Consider the following 17,493-nt stretch of genomic DNA (forward strand, 5'->3'; position numbering starts at 1 on the left):
TTTCTCATACAAGTCTAGAAAATTCCAGCTCTGAGCTCTTACACCTGCACCACACTTCCTACTGCTTTCACATCTGCTATCTCTGTCATTCTTTCCAACAACTCCACAAGGCAGGCCACTCATCTTAAATTATAGATGAAGAAACTGAGTCTCAGAGTGATTAAGGGAGGTGCCTGTGGTCTAATAGATAGTCAACAGCAAAACTGAAATCAGGACCCACACTTTCTGATTCCCAGCCCTGTGTACTTTCTCTGAGGCCATGTTGTCCCAGGCAGAGCTAATAAAGACTCCATACATTTCCTAGCCTCCCAGAGATCTGTGAAGGACACAGTCCATCCCAACAGCATGGATGGGCCTGGAAGCCCCAGGTGGACTTTCGAAGTGTTACAAGTGAACCTGACCTCTGGCCACCATTTCCACATTTCAGGAGGTCAGTGAGAAGGCAGCAGAGGGATACCTATTGCTTCCTAGGATGTTGGCAGCTCAGGAACCATGGGTGGAGCTTTCCAGTTAAGCAGGCTAGAGGTGAAACTTACCCCATTGCACCAGCCGTGATGAACACTACCCACAGGTGTCCCAGGTTCAAGGTCAACGTGTAAACTACCATGCCCACCAGAGCCATGATGTAGACCACCAAAGTTGTCTCCCTACAAGCAGAGGCAACGAAGTTGAGTCATATACTGCAGACTTTAACAGGATCTTTCCCTCCCTCTCTCCCTCCCTTCCTTCCATTCCTACCTTCCTTCCTTCCCTCCTTCCTTCCTCTCTCTCTCCCTCCGTCCCACCTTCTATCTACTGGGCACCTACTGCATGCCAAGCCCACTTCTTTGAGCTATTTGCTCTCATAGAATTTTCTGTCCATGAGGTTGATGGACATTGGACCAATGATCACACTGTGTTCAGAGCTACAAAGGGTAAGACCAGGACAGTATGAAGTCATCTTGCGGCACGTGTGTTCTCCTGCAAAACCCTCTCAACAAAATCACGCTGTACCTGGACTTGTCACGTCCTACCCACAAGCAAGAAGGCATAACCCTTTCCTCTCCTCCTCCCCCACTGAAAAAACAAATGGGACACACAACAGCTGTGGTCAGGCGGCAGTGGCATGCAGACGACCCCAGAAGCCCGTTCTGCTTGTCTGCTTTGCCCCCAGACCCCAGGTTAATGCTGGGCAGAGCCCTGGCTGTGAGAGTCTCTGTCATCCTTGAGTTCTTCCTGTTGCCACCTGCACACGTCCAGCACCGTTTTTCCTGCTGAATCTGAACTACTCTGCTCCTGACAGTGGCAACTAAGAGAGAACATTCTCCAGCCCTGAACTAAGTCCTTGACTCCAAAGCCGAGGGGAGAAAGCTCCGCCCACTCCCAGTTGCATTTCCCCTTGTTGGTCCCTCAGAAGGACCCTCAGCAACCAGCTGGTTTCTGTTTCTGGCTCACCCTGCTTGTGCCCTTCCCCACACCTCTCCCCCCATGTTGCCCACTCAGGACTCTGCTGTGGCCCTGACTCCTGCACTGGGACCTGCGTCCCTCTCTGTCCTACTGACTGAGGGCAGGGACTCTGCACATCTTTCTGCGCTCTGGCCACGAACGTGGGAACTCAGACTATGAAAGCTCAAAGCCTTCACTCATCTCTGCTGAGGCCAGAAACACAGAGGGGTTGCCAGCAGGTGTGTACTGTGGTTATGTGAAACTAACACTGCATTTACTGGATGCCAGGGATTCTGCGAAGTGCTTTACATGCATTTATTATTTCATTCAACCCTTGCAAAAGCCATGCAAGAAAAGTACGACTAACTTAAGAAAACTGAAATCATATCAAGCATCTCTTCTAATCACAAAACTATGAGATCAGAAGTCAACTACAAAAAGTGCCAAAAACACAAACACGCGGAGGCTAAACAGTTATCTACTAAACAACCATCAGGTCACCGAAGAAATCAAAGAAGAAATTTTAAAAACACCTGGAGATAAACTAACAAAAAACACAATATAAAATATATTCCTGGCACCGAGCGAGCGGCGGCGAGGCGGTGCGAGCCGGCCCCGCTTCCTTCTCGCCGCCGGCGCCATTCTCGAGCAGGAGGGTGGGGCGCGCGCCGCGATGGCCCCGGCCGAGCCAGGACGAGCCCGCCGCCCGCCCTCCCGCCCGCCGGCCCACAGCCCCCGGCCCCTCCGGCCCAGCCACGGCGAAGCAATACGATGCGCTGTTCCAGCTGCTGCTGATCGGGGACTTCGGGACTCTGGGGTAGGCAAGACCTGCCTGCCGCGCGGCTTCACCGACAAAGAGTTCCACTTCTCGCACATCTCCACCATCGGTGTTGACTTTAAGATGAAGACCATAGAGGTAGATGGCATCAAAGTGCGGATACAGATTTGGGACACAGCGGGGCAGGAGAGATAGCAGACCATCACAAAGCAGTACTATCGACGGGCCCAGGGAATATTTTTAGTCTGCGACATTAGCAGTGAGCGCTCTTACCAGCACATCATGAAGTGGGTCAGGGATGTGGATGAGAATGCACCAGAAGGTGTCCAGAAGATCCTTACAGGGAATAAGGCTGATGAAGAGCAGAAACGGCAGGTGGGAAGAGAGCAAGGGCAGCACCTGGCTGAAGAGTATGGCATGGACTTCTATGAAGCAAGTGCCTGCACCAGCCTCAACATTAAAGAGTCCTTCACGCGCCTGACGGAGCTGGTGCTGCAGGCCCACAGGAAGGAGCTGGAAGGTCTGCGGACACGCGCCAACGATGAGTTGGCCTTGGCGGAGCTGGAGGAGGATGAGGGCAAACCCGAGGGCCGGGAGAACTCTTCGAAAACCTGCTGGTGCTGAGTATCTTGCGTGGAGCACCCCCGCCCCGCACAGTCCCCTCTCCCCGCAGGAGCGCTGCGGGCACACAGGGAGCCTGGGCTTTGCCCTGCTTCTCTTCTCCTTCGGGTGACCCTATGAAATCTCGGCCGCTACTCCTCCCCCTGCCTGGCTCCGAGGAGCAGCCTCGTCCCCCTTCCCCCGCCCTCCCCCCCGGGATGGCCCCCTCCAGCCTGTTTCCCCAGCCACAGGCCTGCCTCGAGCCCCTGATGTGCTACGAGCACCGCCTCACTACCCTGAGGTCCCAGAAGATGGCCCAGTCCGGAGTCAAAGCCACTGTAGGTTCCTTCTCTCTCAGTGCATCTGGTCTCCTCTCCGCTTCTCCACACCTCTCTTTCTGTCCCTTCCCCTCAGCTGTGTTCCTATCAAAGCCCTCCCCCGCCCCCCACGTGTCCCGTGTGGCTGCTGGTACAGCACCTTTCAATGCCTCCCTCTTTGCCGGGACGAGGGAATGGACTCAGGCTCAGGGGCACGTTCCCTGCTCTGCTCCGGGAGAAGCCCCACCCCGCTTTGTGGGAAATTCTTCCCGTCCTCTCCTCCCCACCGCCCCCTCTTGTGCCATGGGCCTGCCTCCCCAGTGACCGAGGAAAGAGGAATGGCAAGAGAGGAAGGAAAGCCCAAACTGGTGGTCCCCACGCCTGGGGCTGTCCTACACCTCCCCCCACCCCCATCCCCAGCTTCCACTGCACTTGGCTGCCTGCCCTCCTACCTCTTGAGGGAACTGAGCTTCAGAGAAGAAAAAAAAAATGATGAGGGGTGGCAGGGATAAGAAGTAACCTTCATTCTCTACCTGCCCTGCAGCGTGTACACTATTTCTCCCTGCCCCCGAATTTAAAGATGTGGACCAAGGCCTGAGGGCACTGCAGGGCAAGGAGAGCCCTGGGGCCAACCACACACTCCAGGACGGGGAGTGTTTGGAAATGAAGAGCCAGCTCCTATATATCAGGTTAAGAGCTGGGACAGCAGTTTGCAAAGCAGAGGGGAATTCAGCAGCAGCAGGAATTCCTGGGCCCCATCTTCCATTTCTTTTTCTTTTTTTTTTTTCTTTTAACATCTTTATTGGAGTATAATTGCTTTACAATGGTGTGTTAGTTTCTGCTTTATAACAAAGTGAATCAGCTATACATATACATATATCCTCATATCTCTTCCCTCTTGTGTCTCCCTCCTTCCTACCCCTCTAGGTTGTCACAGAGCACTGAGCTGATCTCCCTGTGCTATGCAGCTGCTTCCCACTAGCTATCGGTTTTACATTTGGTAGTGTATATATGTCCATGCCATTCTTTCACTTTGTCCCAGCTTCCCCTTCCCCTTCCCCGTGTCCTCAAGTCCATTCTCTAGTAGGTCTGCGTCTTTATTCCCATCCTGCCTCTAGGTTCTTCATGACCATCTTTTTTTTTTTTTTTTTTTAGATTCCATATGTATGTGTTAGCATACGGTATTTGTTTTTTTCTTTCTGACTTACTTCACTCTGTATGACAGACTCTAGGTCCATCCACCTCACTACAAACAACTCAGTTTTGTTTCTTTTTATGGCTGAGTAATATTCCGTTGTATATATGTGCCACATCTTCTTTATCCATTCATCTGTCAATGGACACTTAGGTTGCTTCCATGTCCTGGCTATTGTAAATAGAGCTGCAATGAACATAGTGGTACATGACTCTTTTTGAATTATGGTTTTCTCAGGGTATATGCCCAGTAGTGGGATTGCTGTGTCATATGGTAGTTCTACTAGAGCTAATCAATGAATTTGGTAAAGTAGCAGGATACAAAATTAATGCACAGAAGTCTCTTGCATTCCTATACACTAATGATGAAAAATCTGAAAGAGAAATTAAGGAAACACTCCCACTTACCATTGCAACAAAAAGAATAAAATACCTAGGAATAAACCTACCTAAGGAGACAAAAGACCTGTATGCAGAAAACTGTAAGACACTGATGAAAGAAATTAAAGATGATACAAACAGATGGAGAGATATACCACGTTCTTGGATTGGAAGAATCAACACTGTGAAAATGACTATACTACCCAAAGCAATCTACAGATTCAATGCAATCCCTACCAAATTACCACTGGCATTTTTCACAGAACTAGAACAAAAAATTTCACAATTTGTATGGAAACACAAAAGACCCCGAATAGCCAAAGCAATCTTCCATTTCTTATGTAAGATGGGCATCTCCCCACCACCCTGGCAGGTGAGAGGTGACAGAACCATGCTGGTGGTCTTTCACCGAGCCCAGCCTTCAGCTCTCAAGGCTTTCCCGAGACCCAAAATTTGTGGGAGAAGGGCAGGGAGCTCATGGGCAAAAAGCAGGCAAGCCCTGGGTAGGAATGCCTGGTGCTATTCCCTTCAGCCTTCAAGACCAAGTGCTCATCTTGTTCCTCTAGCTCCTGACTCAGAGGCTTGAGGGTTTGCCAACTGCACTGTGGCTACAGGTGGAGGGAAGCGGACTCCCTCCTCCAGGGCCCTTTGTTTCAGAAAGCAGTTTCTTTAACCCCATATGGTCCAAGAGTAGTTTGCAGGAGACCCTGTAAGGAGGGAACAAGTCAGTTACCAGCCCTAGTAGCGTTCCTCCCCACCTTCCCAAGATGGGAGAAGCCTAGGGAGGAGGATCAGTCTTAAGCTGCATTGCATGGCTGGCACTGGAGTGAAAACAAAACTGGGCATCGAACATTCACTAATTAAAGACTAAAATCCAGGACACACACATGTGAAGAATTAAGAGCCCCACTTCCTTACTCTTCTGAAAAAAAGGTTGGGGGATGAAATCACCAAACCTTTCCTTCTGACTCTTATCAAATCAGGAGAGAGCAGGAGAGGGTAGCTCAGGATGAAGGAATGGGGGATGAGTTATCGTAGTGGAAGGAAAAGGAAGGCAGGAATAGTTATAAATTGTCGGCTAATGAGAAATGTAAAGAGCTGACTCTTTAGGACAAAGTCATGACCACAGGTGAGGATGTTTCCTTGAGGACTAACTCCTCAGGTGTTAGAAATTGCAGCATCACTCTGGGGTGGGGAGGTCAGCAGTGCCAACTCTCAGTGTGCCCTCAGCCAGGGACTCGAGGGAGGGGAAGTTATACTGGCCATTGGCTCCAACCTGTGGTCAGTGTCGCTGCTTTCCCTGAAGATCTGGCCGAGCATCATTGCCTTTCTCTCCTAGCCCCCTCAGGGAAGAGGGACTATATTTTTACTGTACCCTAGGGGTTCTGGAAGGGAAAACTTGGGGTTAGGATTCTATGGCCTGAGAAGCCCCATCCATAAGGGCCACAGCTGGGGAGAGGTATGGGGCAGGAGAAGGGTTGGGATTTTAGGGTGCAGCTATGCTCATGAGGTACCAGAGTCAGCCTCTCACCCCTAAACTTCTCCAGTCCCGGAGGTAGCCTGGGACCTGGCCTTAGACTGTTGAGCAGGTGTGCCTGCCTGTTGACTCCTCACCACCTTTGCACCTCTTGTCTTGAGACTCGGCACAGCCCCAGGCACTCCACCTGCTCCTGAGCCCCACCATCTCCCTGTGAACATCTGTGTGCTGTGTCTTGGGTCCAGGATATGAATTGTGAGCAGGGTTCATCTATTTTAAACACAGATGTTTACAAAATAAAGAATATTTCAAGTCAAAAAAATAAATTAATTAATTAAATAAATAATAAAATATATGGGACACAGGAAAAGCAGTTCTAAGAAGCAAGTTTATAGTGACACAAGCCTGTCTCAGGAAACAAAAAAAATAAATCTCAAATAAACAACCTAATCCAAGGCAATCAGCAGATTCAACGCAATTCCTATCAAAACACTAATGAAATTTTTCACAGAATTAGAACAAATAATTCTAAAATTTGTATGTAAATACAAAAAACCCCAAATAGCCAAACAATCTTGAGGAAGTAGAACAAAACTAGAAGTATCAGTTTGCCCAGATTTCAAACTATACTACAAAGCTATAGTAATCAAAACAGTATGGTACTGGCAAAAAACAGACACACAGATCAATGGAACCAAATAGCGATTCAAAAATGAACGCACATTTATGTGAGCAATTAACCTATGACAAAGGAGGCAAGAACATACAATGAGGAAAAGACAGACTCTTCAATAAATGGTGTTGGGAAAACTGGACGGCTATACACAGAAGAATCAAACTCAACTACTCTCTCACACCATGCAGAAAAATAAAGTCAAAATGGATTAGACTTAAATTTAAGACCTGAAACCACAAAAATTCTAGAAGAAAATATAGGCAGTATAGTGTTTGACATCAGTCTTAGTAATTTTTTTTGATATATCTCCTCAGGCAAGGGAAAGAGAAGCAAAAAACAAACAAATGGGACTACTTCAAACTAAAAAGCTTTTGCAAAGCAAAGGAAACTATCAACAAAATTAAAAGGCCAGCTATTGAATGGGAGAAGACATATCTGATAAGGGGTTAATATCCAAGATATACAAAGAACTAATACAACTCAACATCAAAAAACAAACAACCCAATTAAAAAGGGGGCAGAGGATCTGAATTGACATTTTCCCAAAGAAGACATACAGATGGCCAACAAGTACATGAAAAAGGGAACCCTCGTGAACTGCTGGTGGGAATATAAATTGGTGCAGCCACTATGGAAAACAGTACAGCGATTCCTCAGAAAAATTTTAAAATAGAACACCCAGATGATCCAGCAATTTCACTCCTGAGCATTTATCCCAAGAAAATGAAAACACTAATTCAAAAAGATATATGTACTACCCCTATATTCACTGTAGCATTATGTACAATAGCCAAGATATGGAAGCAACCTAAGTGCCCATCAACAGACAAATGGATAAAGAAGATGTGGTACATATACATATATTTCAGCCATAAAAAAGAATGAAATCTTGCCATTTGCAACGACATGTATGGACCTAGATGATATTATGCTAAGTGAAATAATTTAGACAGAGAAAGACAAATACTATATAATATCATTTATATGTGGAATCTAAAAAGCAAAACAAATGAACAAACAAAACAGAAACAGAGTCACAGATACAGAGAACAAACAGATGGTTGTCAGAGGGGAAGGAATGGGGGAGAGGAAAGAAACAGGTGAGAGATATTAAGAGGTACAAACTTTCAGTCAGAAAATAAATGAGTCAAAGGAATGAAATGTATGGTGTGGGGAATACAGTCAATAACTATGTAATCTCTTTGTATGGTGACAGATCCAAATTAGATTTATCTTGGGGATCATTTTGAAATGTATAGAAACATCAAATCACTATGTTGTGTATAGGAACTAACATAGTGTAGTAAGTCAATAATACTTCAAACACAAACAAGCATGCAAACTCATAGAAAAAGAGACCAGATTTGTGGTTACCAGAGGTGGGGATGGGGTAGGGGGAGGGAGAATTGGAAGAAAGCAGTCAAAATGTACAAACTTCCAGTTGTAAGTAAGTACTAGGGATGTAATGTACAATACGATAAATATAATGAACATAATATATATAATATATATAATATATATAATATAATATATATAATAATATATAATTGCATAATATATATAATATATATAATATATATAATATAATATATATAATATATATATATATAATATATATAATATATATAATGTATGTTATACACGCAAGTTGTTGAGAGTAAATCCTAAGGGTCCTCATCATGAAATTTTTTTCTATTTCTTTAATTTTGTATCTATATATGATGATGGATGTTCACTAAACTTATCGCGACAATCATTTCATGATGTATGTAAATCAAATCATTATGCTGTATACCTCAAACTTATACAATGCTGTATGTCAATTATATCTCAATAAAACTGGTAGGAAAAAAAGAGATGTATGACTCTTCCTAATATGACAGATGAGGAAACTGAGCTCAAACCAGTCAAGTTACTTGTCCAAAGTCACCTGCCCAGGAAGTGCACAGCTAAGATTCGAACCCAGAGGTTGGATTTGAAACCTGTGCTCTCTCTACTCCCACACACAGGAATACTAACACAGGATGGGGCTGCATCTTTGGAAAAGACCAACAGCCTCTGAAGGATGCCCTTCCCTCCTGGGTCCTCAAAGCAGCTGCTGAGGGCAGAGGAGCTTCATCCCTCCTCCCCCTGCTCCCCACATCCAGTCCCTCCCCCTCTGCAGAACCCAACTCCAAGGACACCCATCTCCCTCACTGACCCCACAAGCTCATCTTTCCCATATTTGTTTACATATAGCTTCTTCTTAAACCACTAGCCTGTCTACAAAACTGTAGTCTCAGCCAGAGATAAAGGGACCTGACCATCCAATTTCCAGCCTCCAAACCAAACAGGACAAATCTGGGAGGCTCAGGGAAAAGGGAACTGGCACCAAAATGACCAGATGACAGAGCTCTCTCACCCTTTCTCTGCCTAAGTAGTAGAGCAGGGAGAAGACTGTCCCATGCTGACTGCAGGATGCAGACATCAAGTGACACTAGGAACTGGTGGCAGCAGGATTCTGCAGTGTCCTCCCCAGACCTTTCCCTGTATTTTCACCATATTTTCTAGTTCACCTGAATCATCTGGCTACCCACATCCCCGCCCAGGCAACATTCCAATCCCTCCCTTCTCTTGCCACACAGCAAGCCCAGAAAAGGGGACGCTGCTGTGCCCTGGTTCGGGAGTGGCCAGTCCTCACTGCCCAAAGCAAACAACTGACATATGGCAAAGACGAGGCGGCAGCCCAGCTCCACCAGCAGTAATTAAGCCCAGCTGGGCTCCTCGTCGTGTCAAGCCAGGCAGCCACATCCCCAGGGTTGGCCTTTGACAAAGGCAGACAGAGAGAGCCCTGGTCTGACCAGAGCCTCACAAGCGGATCTGTGTGGCAGAGAACAGGTCTGCCGCTGTCTGTTGCCTCCAGACACTGGGAACTTTGGAGGCCTTGACAAAGCAGCCCAGAATGTTGATCTGCCCCAGAGCAGGACAACTCTGGCCTGGCAGCTGCCCTACTGGCCAGCATTAATTGAGTGCCCAGTGCATGCGGAGCACAGGAAAGACACAAGTTGGGCCTCTGTTTCCAGAGCATTTTCCCCAAGGCTGGCTACTGAATTGAGGCATCCGGGTTGATTTTTATAAATGCAGATTCCCCTACTGAATTGGCATCCATGAGGGTGGGGCCCAGGAATCTGTATTTTTAGTAAGCGTCCTGGATTAGCCTGACATCCACTAAAATCTTCGTGGCTATTAGAAATGCACTGGGCAATCAGGACTAAAGCATGTCGTAATACTTACCAATGAAGTGGAAGCAATTGCAAAATAACACACTGTAAATTGTTGGAAGCACAGAGCACCTTGGTTAACCCCATGGGCTCCACGGGGGAGCTATGGGAACAGGGCAGGGGAACCACCTCCTCGTCCCCACTCTGTGGAGTTTCCACGAACTGTCCAACTGTTGATGCTTTTCCACATTTATTTTCTCCTTCCTCTGCTCCTTCCACAAGCTACTTGGGGGATGGAACTCTGACAGGCCTCATGTCCCCTATCTCTAACCTTCCTACGATCCCCACAGGGCAGGCATTGCTTCCCTCATTTTATAAATGGGGAAACTGAGGCTCAGAGAAGATACATTTGAACTCCCCACTTGACCACTCAGACCCCCAGCTGCCACACCCACATCTTTGGAGCCGTGTCGCTAATGAATATGTCATTTCAAGACAGGGGTCCCCGATTCAGTCCAAGAGGAAGAGTCACTTACTTGTAGGTTTTGGTCCTATCCAGCCAGATACCTGAGATCATAGCCCCAAGCATTCCTGAAATGACGATGGTCAGGCCGATTCTTCCAGCATTCACTTCTTCGCCCTGGGGAAACCACAGCCCCAGTGACTGCTCAGTGATGGGACAAGATATCTGACAGGGCACAGTCAGCAGAGGGCAAAGGGGCAAAGGCAAGTAACTCCGGCTTCATTAGAGCCAATTCTCAGAAAGTATCAGGACAAGATGGCCTGTAAGAAGCTGCCAGTGGAGAGAGAATCCTAGAATAATTGCTCCTGCCAACATAATATAACCCTGGATGTGTGTGCATTATACTGGATGCTGGGGTGAACCAAATTCTGTCCTTAGAAACCACTTTTAGATGGATTTCTTTAAATGTAAACCTTATAGCAAACCTTTATCATTATTCCCGTTTCACAGATGGAAAAACTGAATTATGTATATCCAAACATTCCATACTTAGGTTTTTTCAGTTATCACTTTTGAAGAGATAGGAAGATAATAATTATATATTTTTGAGCGTTTATTCAAAGCCAGGATTTTATAGCATCATCTCATTTAATTCTCCTAATTCCCCACCAGAAGGTTAATCAATATTCTCCATTTTACAGATGAAGACACTGAGGCACAGTGAAATTAACCTACTAGCCCAAGGTCATGAGGCCTTTAGTAAGAGCAGAGGCAGGATGTGAACTCAGACCTGTCAACCTCCAACACTGGAACGCTCAGCCACGGTGGCTCACCCCTCCCACAAGCGTGAGACCCTCAACCTTTCAGAAGAGGGCTGGACCCGGGATCCCGACTCCAGGATACTCAGTGTCCCATTCCCAGTATCCAGCCCTCGCTGGTTCTGGAAACATTTAAAACATGCTTTCTGCTGAGCAAATAAGACTTTAAAATTAAATCTTGCCCATATTTCACAGCTAAGTTTATTTCATATGTGATTCTATGTGTATATATGTTTACCTACTGTGTTACCAGGCACCATGCTATGCTCTTTACATATATAAACCTTATTATTTACTTTCTAATCCTAAAATCAATCTTTCAGTAAGTAATTAGGCTTCCTTTACAGAAAAGAGAATGAGAGCTCAAGGCACTAACCAGCTTATTACACAGCTAAGGACCACCGGAGCTGGGGCTGAGACCCAGGGCCGCCTCCCTCCAAATCTCAGAAGCACACACCATACCACGCTGCCACCCCAGCTCCTGCCCAGACAGACCAGAAACCTCCTTCTCTCAGGGCCCAGCAAGCTTAGGGAACACCCTTACCGGGTAGTGCAAGATCACCATGCGATTCAGCAGAGTGGACAAGGCATAAAAAGCACCAGCATTCAGACCTGAAGGAGGGAGGGAGAAACACAGCATTAGGGTCATTCTCCTGTTGGGGCCATTGCGGGCTTCTCCCCACAGTGGTGAGGGAGGTCAGAAATCCTCATCCTTGGGCTTCCCTGGTGGTGCAGTGGTTGAGAATCCGCCTGCCAGTGCAGGGGACACGGGTTCGAGCCCTGGTCTGGGAAGATCCCACATGCCGCGGAGCAACTGGGCCCGTGAGCCACAACTACTGAGCCTGCGCATCTGGAGCCTGTGCTCCGCAACAAGAGAGGCCACGATAGTGAGAGGCCTGCGCACCACGATGAAGAGTGGCCCCCGCTTGCCACAACTAGAGAAAGCCCTCGCACAGAAACGAAAGACCCAACACAGCCAAAAATAAATAAATAAATAAATAAATTTTAAAAAGAAAAGATGACTACTATCTTAAAAAAAAAAAAAAAAAAAAAAAAACCCAAGCACTCTCTAATGACTTTAAATGGAGTATAATCTAGAAAAATTAAAAAAAAAAAAAAAAAGAAATCCTCATCCTTGTTGCCACTGGAGGTAGTGTTTCAAGAAGAAATACTCCAAAACAACCAAAACTAACCATTTGAACCTCTTCTTAGCCACACACCACTGCCCTCTCATCCCTTTATCCCTGTCCTGGAAACACAGGCTCCAGAAAGTATTACTCCCAAGTCAGAGCCATCTACATTCCTCTTAAGCGCTGGCCTGACCTAAGGGGCCAGCAGAAGTACTGGACCCCTTCCACCTCCTCCTGATGACCTGTCCTCTCACCAGAATGCTCCAGACCTCTGACCCCTGACAACACTCCCTCTGCAGGTAGATTCTCACCTCTTTCCACATCCCTCCAACTTTTTTCTCAGATTCAACATTACACAAAATCTTATATTCAAAACCATAAAGGACCCTAAAGAGCATTTAGTTGACTCTCCTAATTTATTGATTCATCCAAGAAATAAATGGGGCACCTAGCATATACTGTAAGAATCTGTCCTTAGAAGATGAGGTTATTTGTCAAAAGCCATACAGTGACTTAGTAACTAAGATGAGACTGAAACTGATCCAAAGGAGAAGGGCCTTCTGCCCTCCCTTCATAATGATGGTGATGATGATGGTGGTGATGGTGCTGGTGGTAATGGTGACGGTGGTGATGATGGTGACGGTGGTGGTGATGGCAGTAGCATACACTTATATACTAGGCACTTTTCTAAACACCTTACAATCCTCATAACAATCCTAGAAAGTAGCTAATATTCTCATTCCCATTTTGTAGGTAAGAAAAATGCACACAGATTTTAAAAACAAATACAGAGGTCACGCTGGAAGGCCCACCAGGAGTCTTTTTAATTTTAACTAATTTTGAGGCTCACACAACTACCACTGGCACACCTGGCATTAGGTCCACTTAGCAGCATGTAAGAGAGGACACAGTTCATAGACAGGGCAGCCTCGGGAGCTCCTCTTCACTGGAGCCAGTCCACAGAACCCCAGTCCGTACAGCCATTCAGAAGCTATTCTCTTTTGCCCCCGAGGTGACAGCTCAGCAGAGAAAGGTGGTATGGCACCCACCCTGGCTTAACCCTTCCCAGGAGCCACTATTGCTTGTGACTCATCCACAGGCATAGCTACCAGGATCTCCATAAAAGACAGGCCAGTGGAAAGAGAAGCACAAAGAATGGCTTCCCAACAGGGGTAAGAAGATCGCCCAGCTCACTTGCAGTCATTTATATCACAATAGGTCATTCTTATCAGAAGCAATGTGTTGCCTAAATGCCCTTGACTTACTCCCTTTGTCAGGTTCCCGGAGGAATGAGATACAAAGTTAAGTGAAGGTCAAATTCTCCTGCAAAATGGGGAAGGGAGTTTGGTTTGCCCTTCCCATCATCACAGGGGTAGTAAGAGGCAGGGTTCGATTCAAACCCAGACTGTATGGACTCCAGGTCCTCCATCTTAAACCTCTGATTTCATAACCTTACAGAACTGATCCTCAATGATTTCCCCAGCTCAGGTTACTGGCAATTTCGTGCCCCAGCCTCTCCCAGCCAGGTCACCTCAGGCATGCAACAAGGTTGAGCTCAGTGCCACCTCCTGAGGGGCACAGGGCCACAGTCAGTCGGCAAACCCAGAGGTGTCACCAAACGTGACTGCAACTGCCACACTCACGGTCAGGAGGACTCTGAGACTCTCGGCAACTTCTCACCCAACAAGCATACCCGCCTCACCTTCATACCACACACCCAGCCACTCGGAAACTCCATTCCTGGGTCAAGAGAGCCCACAAGGAGACACATTCCTGAAATGAGGGCGGGTGTCGGGGAGAAGCGTGCAGGGAGGAGGATGAACTCAGCCCCCTTCCTGCCCCTCAGCCTAACGGGGCCAGGGGCCTGGGCATACACGAGGTCAAGCTCAGCTTGTGCCCACCTGGAATCAACGAGGAGGGCAGAATCCTCAGGAAACTGCGAAATCCAGGAGGACTGGGAGAAAAAAACACCAGCACTTTCCTGACCCTGAAAAATGTGGAGAAACAGTCCTGATCAGGCTAACCCAGGCTATAGAGGCTGAGCAGCTTTGTGAGGCTTAAAGGTTTAGAGAAATCACTTCCAGATCAGCATCCCCGGCAGCTTGTTAGAAATGCAAATCCTGACCCCACCCAGACCTCCTGCTGTAGACACTGGGAGTGGGGTTCCTCAGGCAATCTGTGTTTGAACAAGCCCTCCAGGTTAATTCTGATAAGGCTCAAAGTTTGAGACCTACTGGCTCTGCTAGACTAGTTTGGTTTACCAGTAACCATCCCCTGCTCCCAGCCAGACAGGAGACGGAATCAGGGCTAAGGTAGGGAGGATGTGGAGGGGAGCAGGGGTTCACCCTGGAAGGCTACCATTCTTTCCAATTCTTTCTACAGTCCTACCTTAAAGGAATTAGAAATTCTGAATCACTCTTGAATCTAGATGTCCCTCCCATATTGCCAAAGGTTGCCAGACACAGTTAAACGGCACAAGTCCTCTCCACTGCCCAAACCAAAGGGTCCGGTGTCCACACTGAAGGGCAGGAATGAAATGTGTGCTCTGCCCTGTGCACAAGTACCTCTTACAGGAATGCAGGTGACTGTGTTATATTCGGGTATGATCATCCCCAACAAGGTAAGCCTGCCAGGTGAGGAAATGTGATGGCCCCTGAAAGGCCTGGTCACCCCTGGTATCAGCCACCTGGGAGAAGGGCAGGCCACTGAGGGGGTGAGCTTTAGGAAGGCAGAAGGGACTGACTTGTCATCACTCTGAGTTTCTCTCCTGTGTCAAGACTAATTTCTTTCAAAGGGTGGTGGCATTTAGAAACCACTGGCATTAGAAAGCCTCAGGGTCTAAAAATGCAGATTCCTGGGCTGCACCCTGGACCAACTAAATCTGATTCCCCTGGATTGGGGCTAGGAATCCGCATTTTAACAACAACACAACAAAAACCCTTGGCATTTCTTAAACTTGGGGATAAATGGCCTTGGGCATAGGAAGATCACAGACCAGGTCCAGGCTGTCAGAGGCTGCGGTTAACATGGAGGCAGCTGGGATGGGAAGGGGCTTCAAGAGAATCACCCATAGCACACCTACTTTAGAGGTTCTCAACCCTGCTGCAAACCAGAATCTCCAGGAATGCTTGTGAAAAGCAGATTCCCAGGCCCGGACCAGACTATCTGAATTTGACTTTCCAGAAGAGAGGCAGGAATCGAGGCACACGCCACCCAGCACCCCAGGGGACTCTATCATCAGGCCAGCGTGGGAAACACTGATCCCAGATCCCATCTCTGGGTTCTGGTTACTCTGTGTTCATTTCCCTTTTGTCCTTTCTGAACTTGTAGGAAACCCTCTTTTTAAAGGGCCAGCCTGACCTCGGCAAAGCTCCAGGGAATCCCAGAAGGATCTTATACCCACCCTGAAGCCAGCATCTTGAGGGGGCACAAAGCCCCTGCCGAGGCCCAGGTCGGGCGGTGTAAAGCCCTTGAGAGCCCCAAGGCAAGGTGTCCTCAGGACACATGTTGAGGCTCTGAATTCAGATGCCTAACACTGCACAGATTCTTCAGAAGCATAGCTGGAGGCAAGGCTGGGGGATGACAGGGAAGAGTAATCCCTTGGAGGCCACTCTCCAGAAGAGGAACCTTTCACCAATCTGTTTACCATGGCAGGCGTTAGTCATCAATGCAAAGACGTTAGGGAAGCCATGTGAAAGCAAGGCCTGGAGATCCGAGGAGGAGCCAAATAAAGGTTCTTACTTCACCCCACCCCACGCCCCGAGGCTGACGCTCACCACAGGACCTGCCCAGCCCCAGGCTCTGGTGGACCCAGAATCTGCTTCCAGCCCTGTGTCTTCCTGCGGTGCCATGTTAGAATAGGGAGGGTATTTTGCTAGAGGCGACGGTAGTTTCTCATTCCTGTGATATTTCAGCAACATCAAGCACAAACCCAGCCTCTGCACCTCCTTCCCTCTAAATTGGGCTGCTAGATTTAGGAAAAAAACAAAAACAAGCAGCACACCCAATTAAATTTGAATTTCAGCATAAGAATGCTTCAAATAGTTGTGGGACATGTTTATACTAAAAAAGAATTTGTTGTGGATCTGAAATTCCAACTTAGCCGGATGGCCCTTAATGTATGTCTGAAACCTACCTCTAAGAGTGTGGCCAGAAGCCCATGGGGAAAAGGCAGCAGCACTGGAATTCCTCCAAAGCCTTTACTGTATCACCGCACCTTAGCTCGGGGCAGCTGACTCAGCAGCTTGGAGAAGCACTTGGAAAGTCACTACCAGTACAATACTGGACATCCCACCAGCTGCACGAGAGCTACTCCCTACGTGTGGAAATCCAGTTCATTCAAAAAAACAAAAAGACTGTAGGAAATGGGCAAGTTTACCAACACAACAGCATTGTGGCTGCACGCAGTGTTTTGATTCACAATTACTTTAAAAGCTTTCACTTCCATCCAGGGAACTCCAATGGGAAGCAAATGTTATTACTCTTTTCTGAGGGGTGGTTCTTAGAGAGACACACGATGGGCACAGGATGGGTGAAGGTGGTACACTCAGTAATTAGCAGAGCTGACACTAAAACTTAGACCTTATATTCCTTATGTACCAACTCTGAACTCACTGGTCCCCCAGTCAAGGCTCTTACTCCAAAACATGTCCACCCAGATCCAGCAAATATCTCCATGAAACACTATCAACTGCTTGATTCCCAACTACATGCTCTTAAGTGTTTATAATTCAGAGGAAAGTAGGAACATCATATGTACTATATAATGTACATATGCACTACATGGTTATATGTGTGTATATATAAACTGTGAACCGTTTCCCTCTTCAAAGCTCAACCTGAATCTGCATGGAAGGTGGGAGGAATTCTGGGAGGTCTCAAAGGATTTAGTTGAATTTATAGAGGGTTTTTTTGGTTGTGTGTGCATTTTTAATCTGGAGCAAAGATATAGTGGGAGAAGAAAGCAGGGATTCTTAGGTGGACTGAGTGCCAATCACTGCCTTTACATGACCTGTAACCCTTAGAGACACGCAC

General features: G+C 47.2%; 1 protein-coding gene and 1 pseudogene across 6 annotated transcripts in view; one reads left to right on the plus strand and one right to left on the minus strand.

Moving 5' to 3' along the window:
• FLVCR2 (FLVCR choline and putative heme transporter 2) overlaps positions 1–17,493 on the minus strand; it is a 65,004-nt gene that overhangs the window by 6,990 nt on the left and 40,521 nt on the right. For all 5 annotated transcript variants that reach the window (XM_082451700.1, XM_082451699.1, XM_082451698.1 and 2 more), the window contains exons 4-6: positions 11,874–11,941; positions 10,585–10,688; positions 537–647 (exon numbers count right to left, since the gene is read on the minus strand). In XM_082451700.1, coding sequence (XP_082307826.1) covers positions 537–647; positions 10,585–10,688; positions 11,874–11,941 — 283 coding nt within the window. The remainder of the gene's footprint in view (positions 1–536; positions 648–10,584; positions 10,689–11,873; positions 11,942–17,493) is intronic.
• On the plus strand, positions 667–2,990 carry LOC309655920 (ras-related protein Rab-15 pseudogene; annotated as a pseudogene). The gene has a single exon. The product of its transcript is annotated as a ras-related protein Rab-15 pseudogene (transcript).

Source organism: Balaenoptera physalus, assembly GCF_965194825.1.
Source record: "Balaenoptera physalus genome assembly, chromosome: 2".
In the NCBI taxonomy this organism is placed as follows: domain Eukaryota; kingdom Metazoa; phylum Chordata; class Mammalia; order Artiodactyla; family Balaenopteridae; genus Balaenoptera; species Balaenoptera physalus.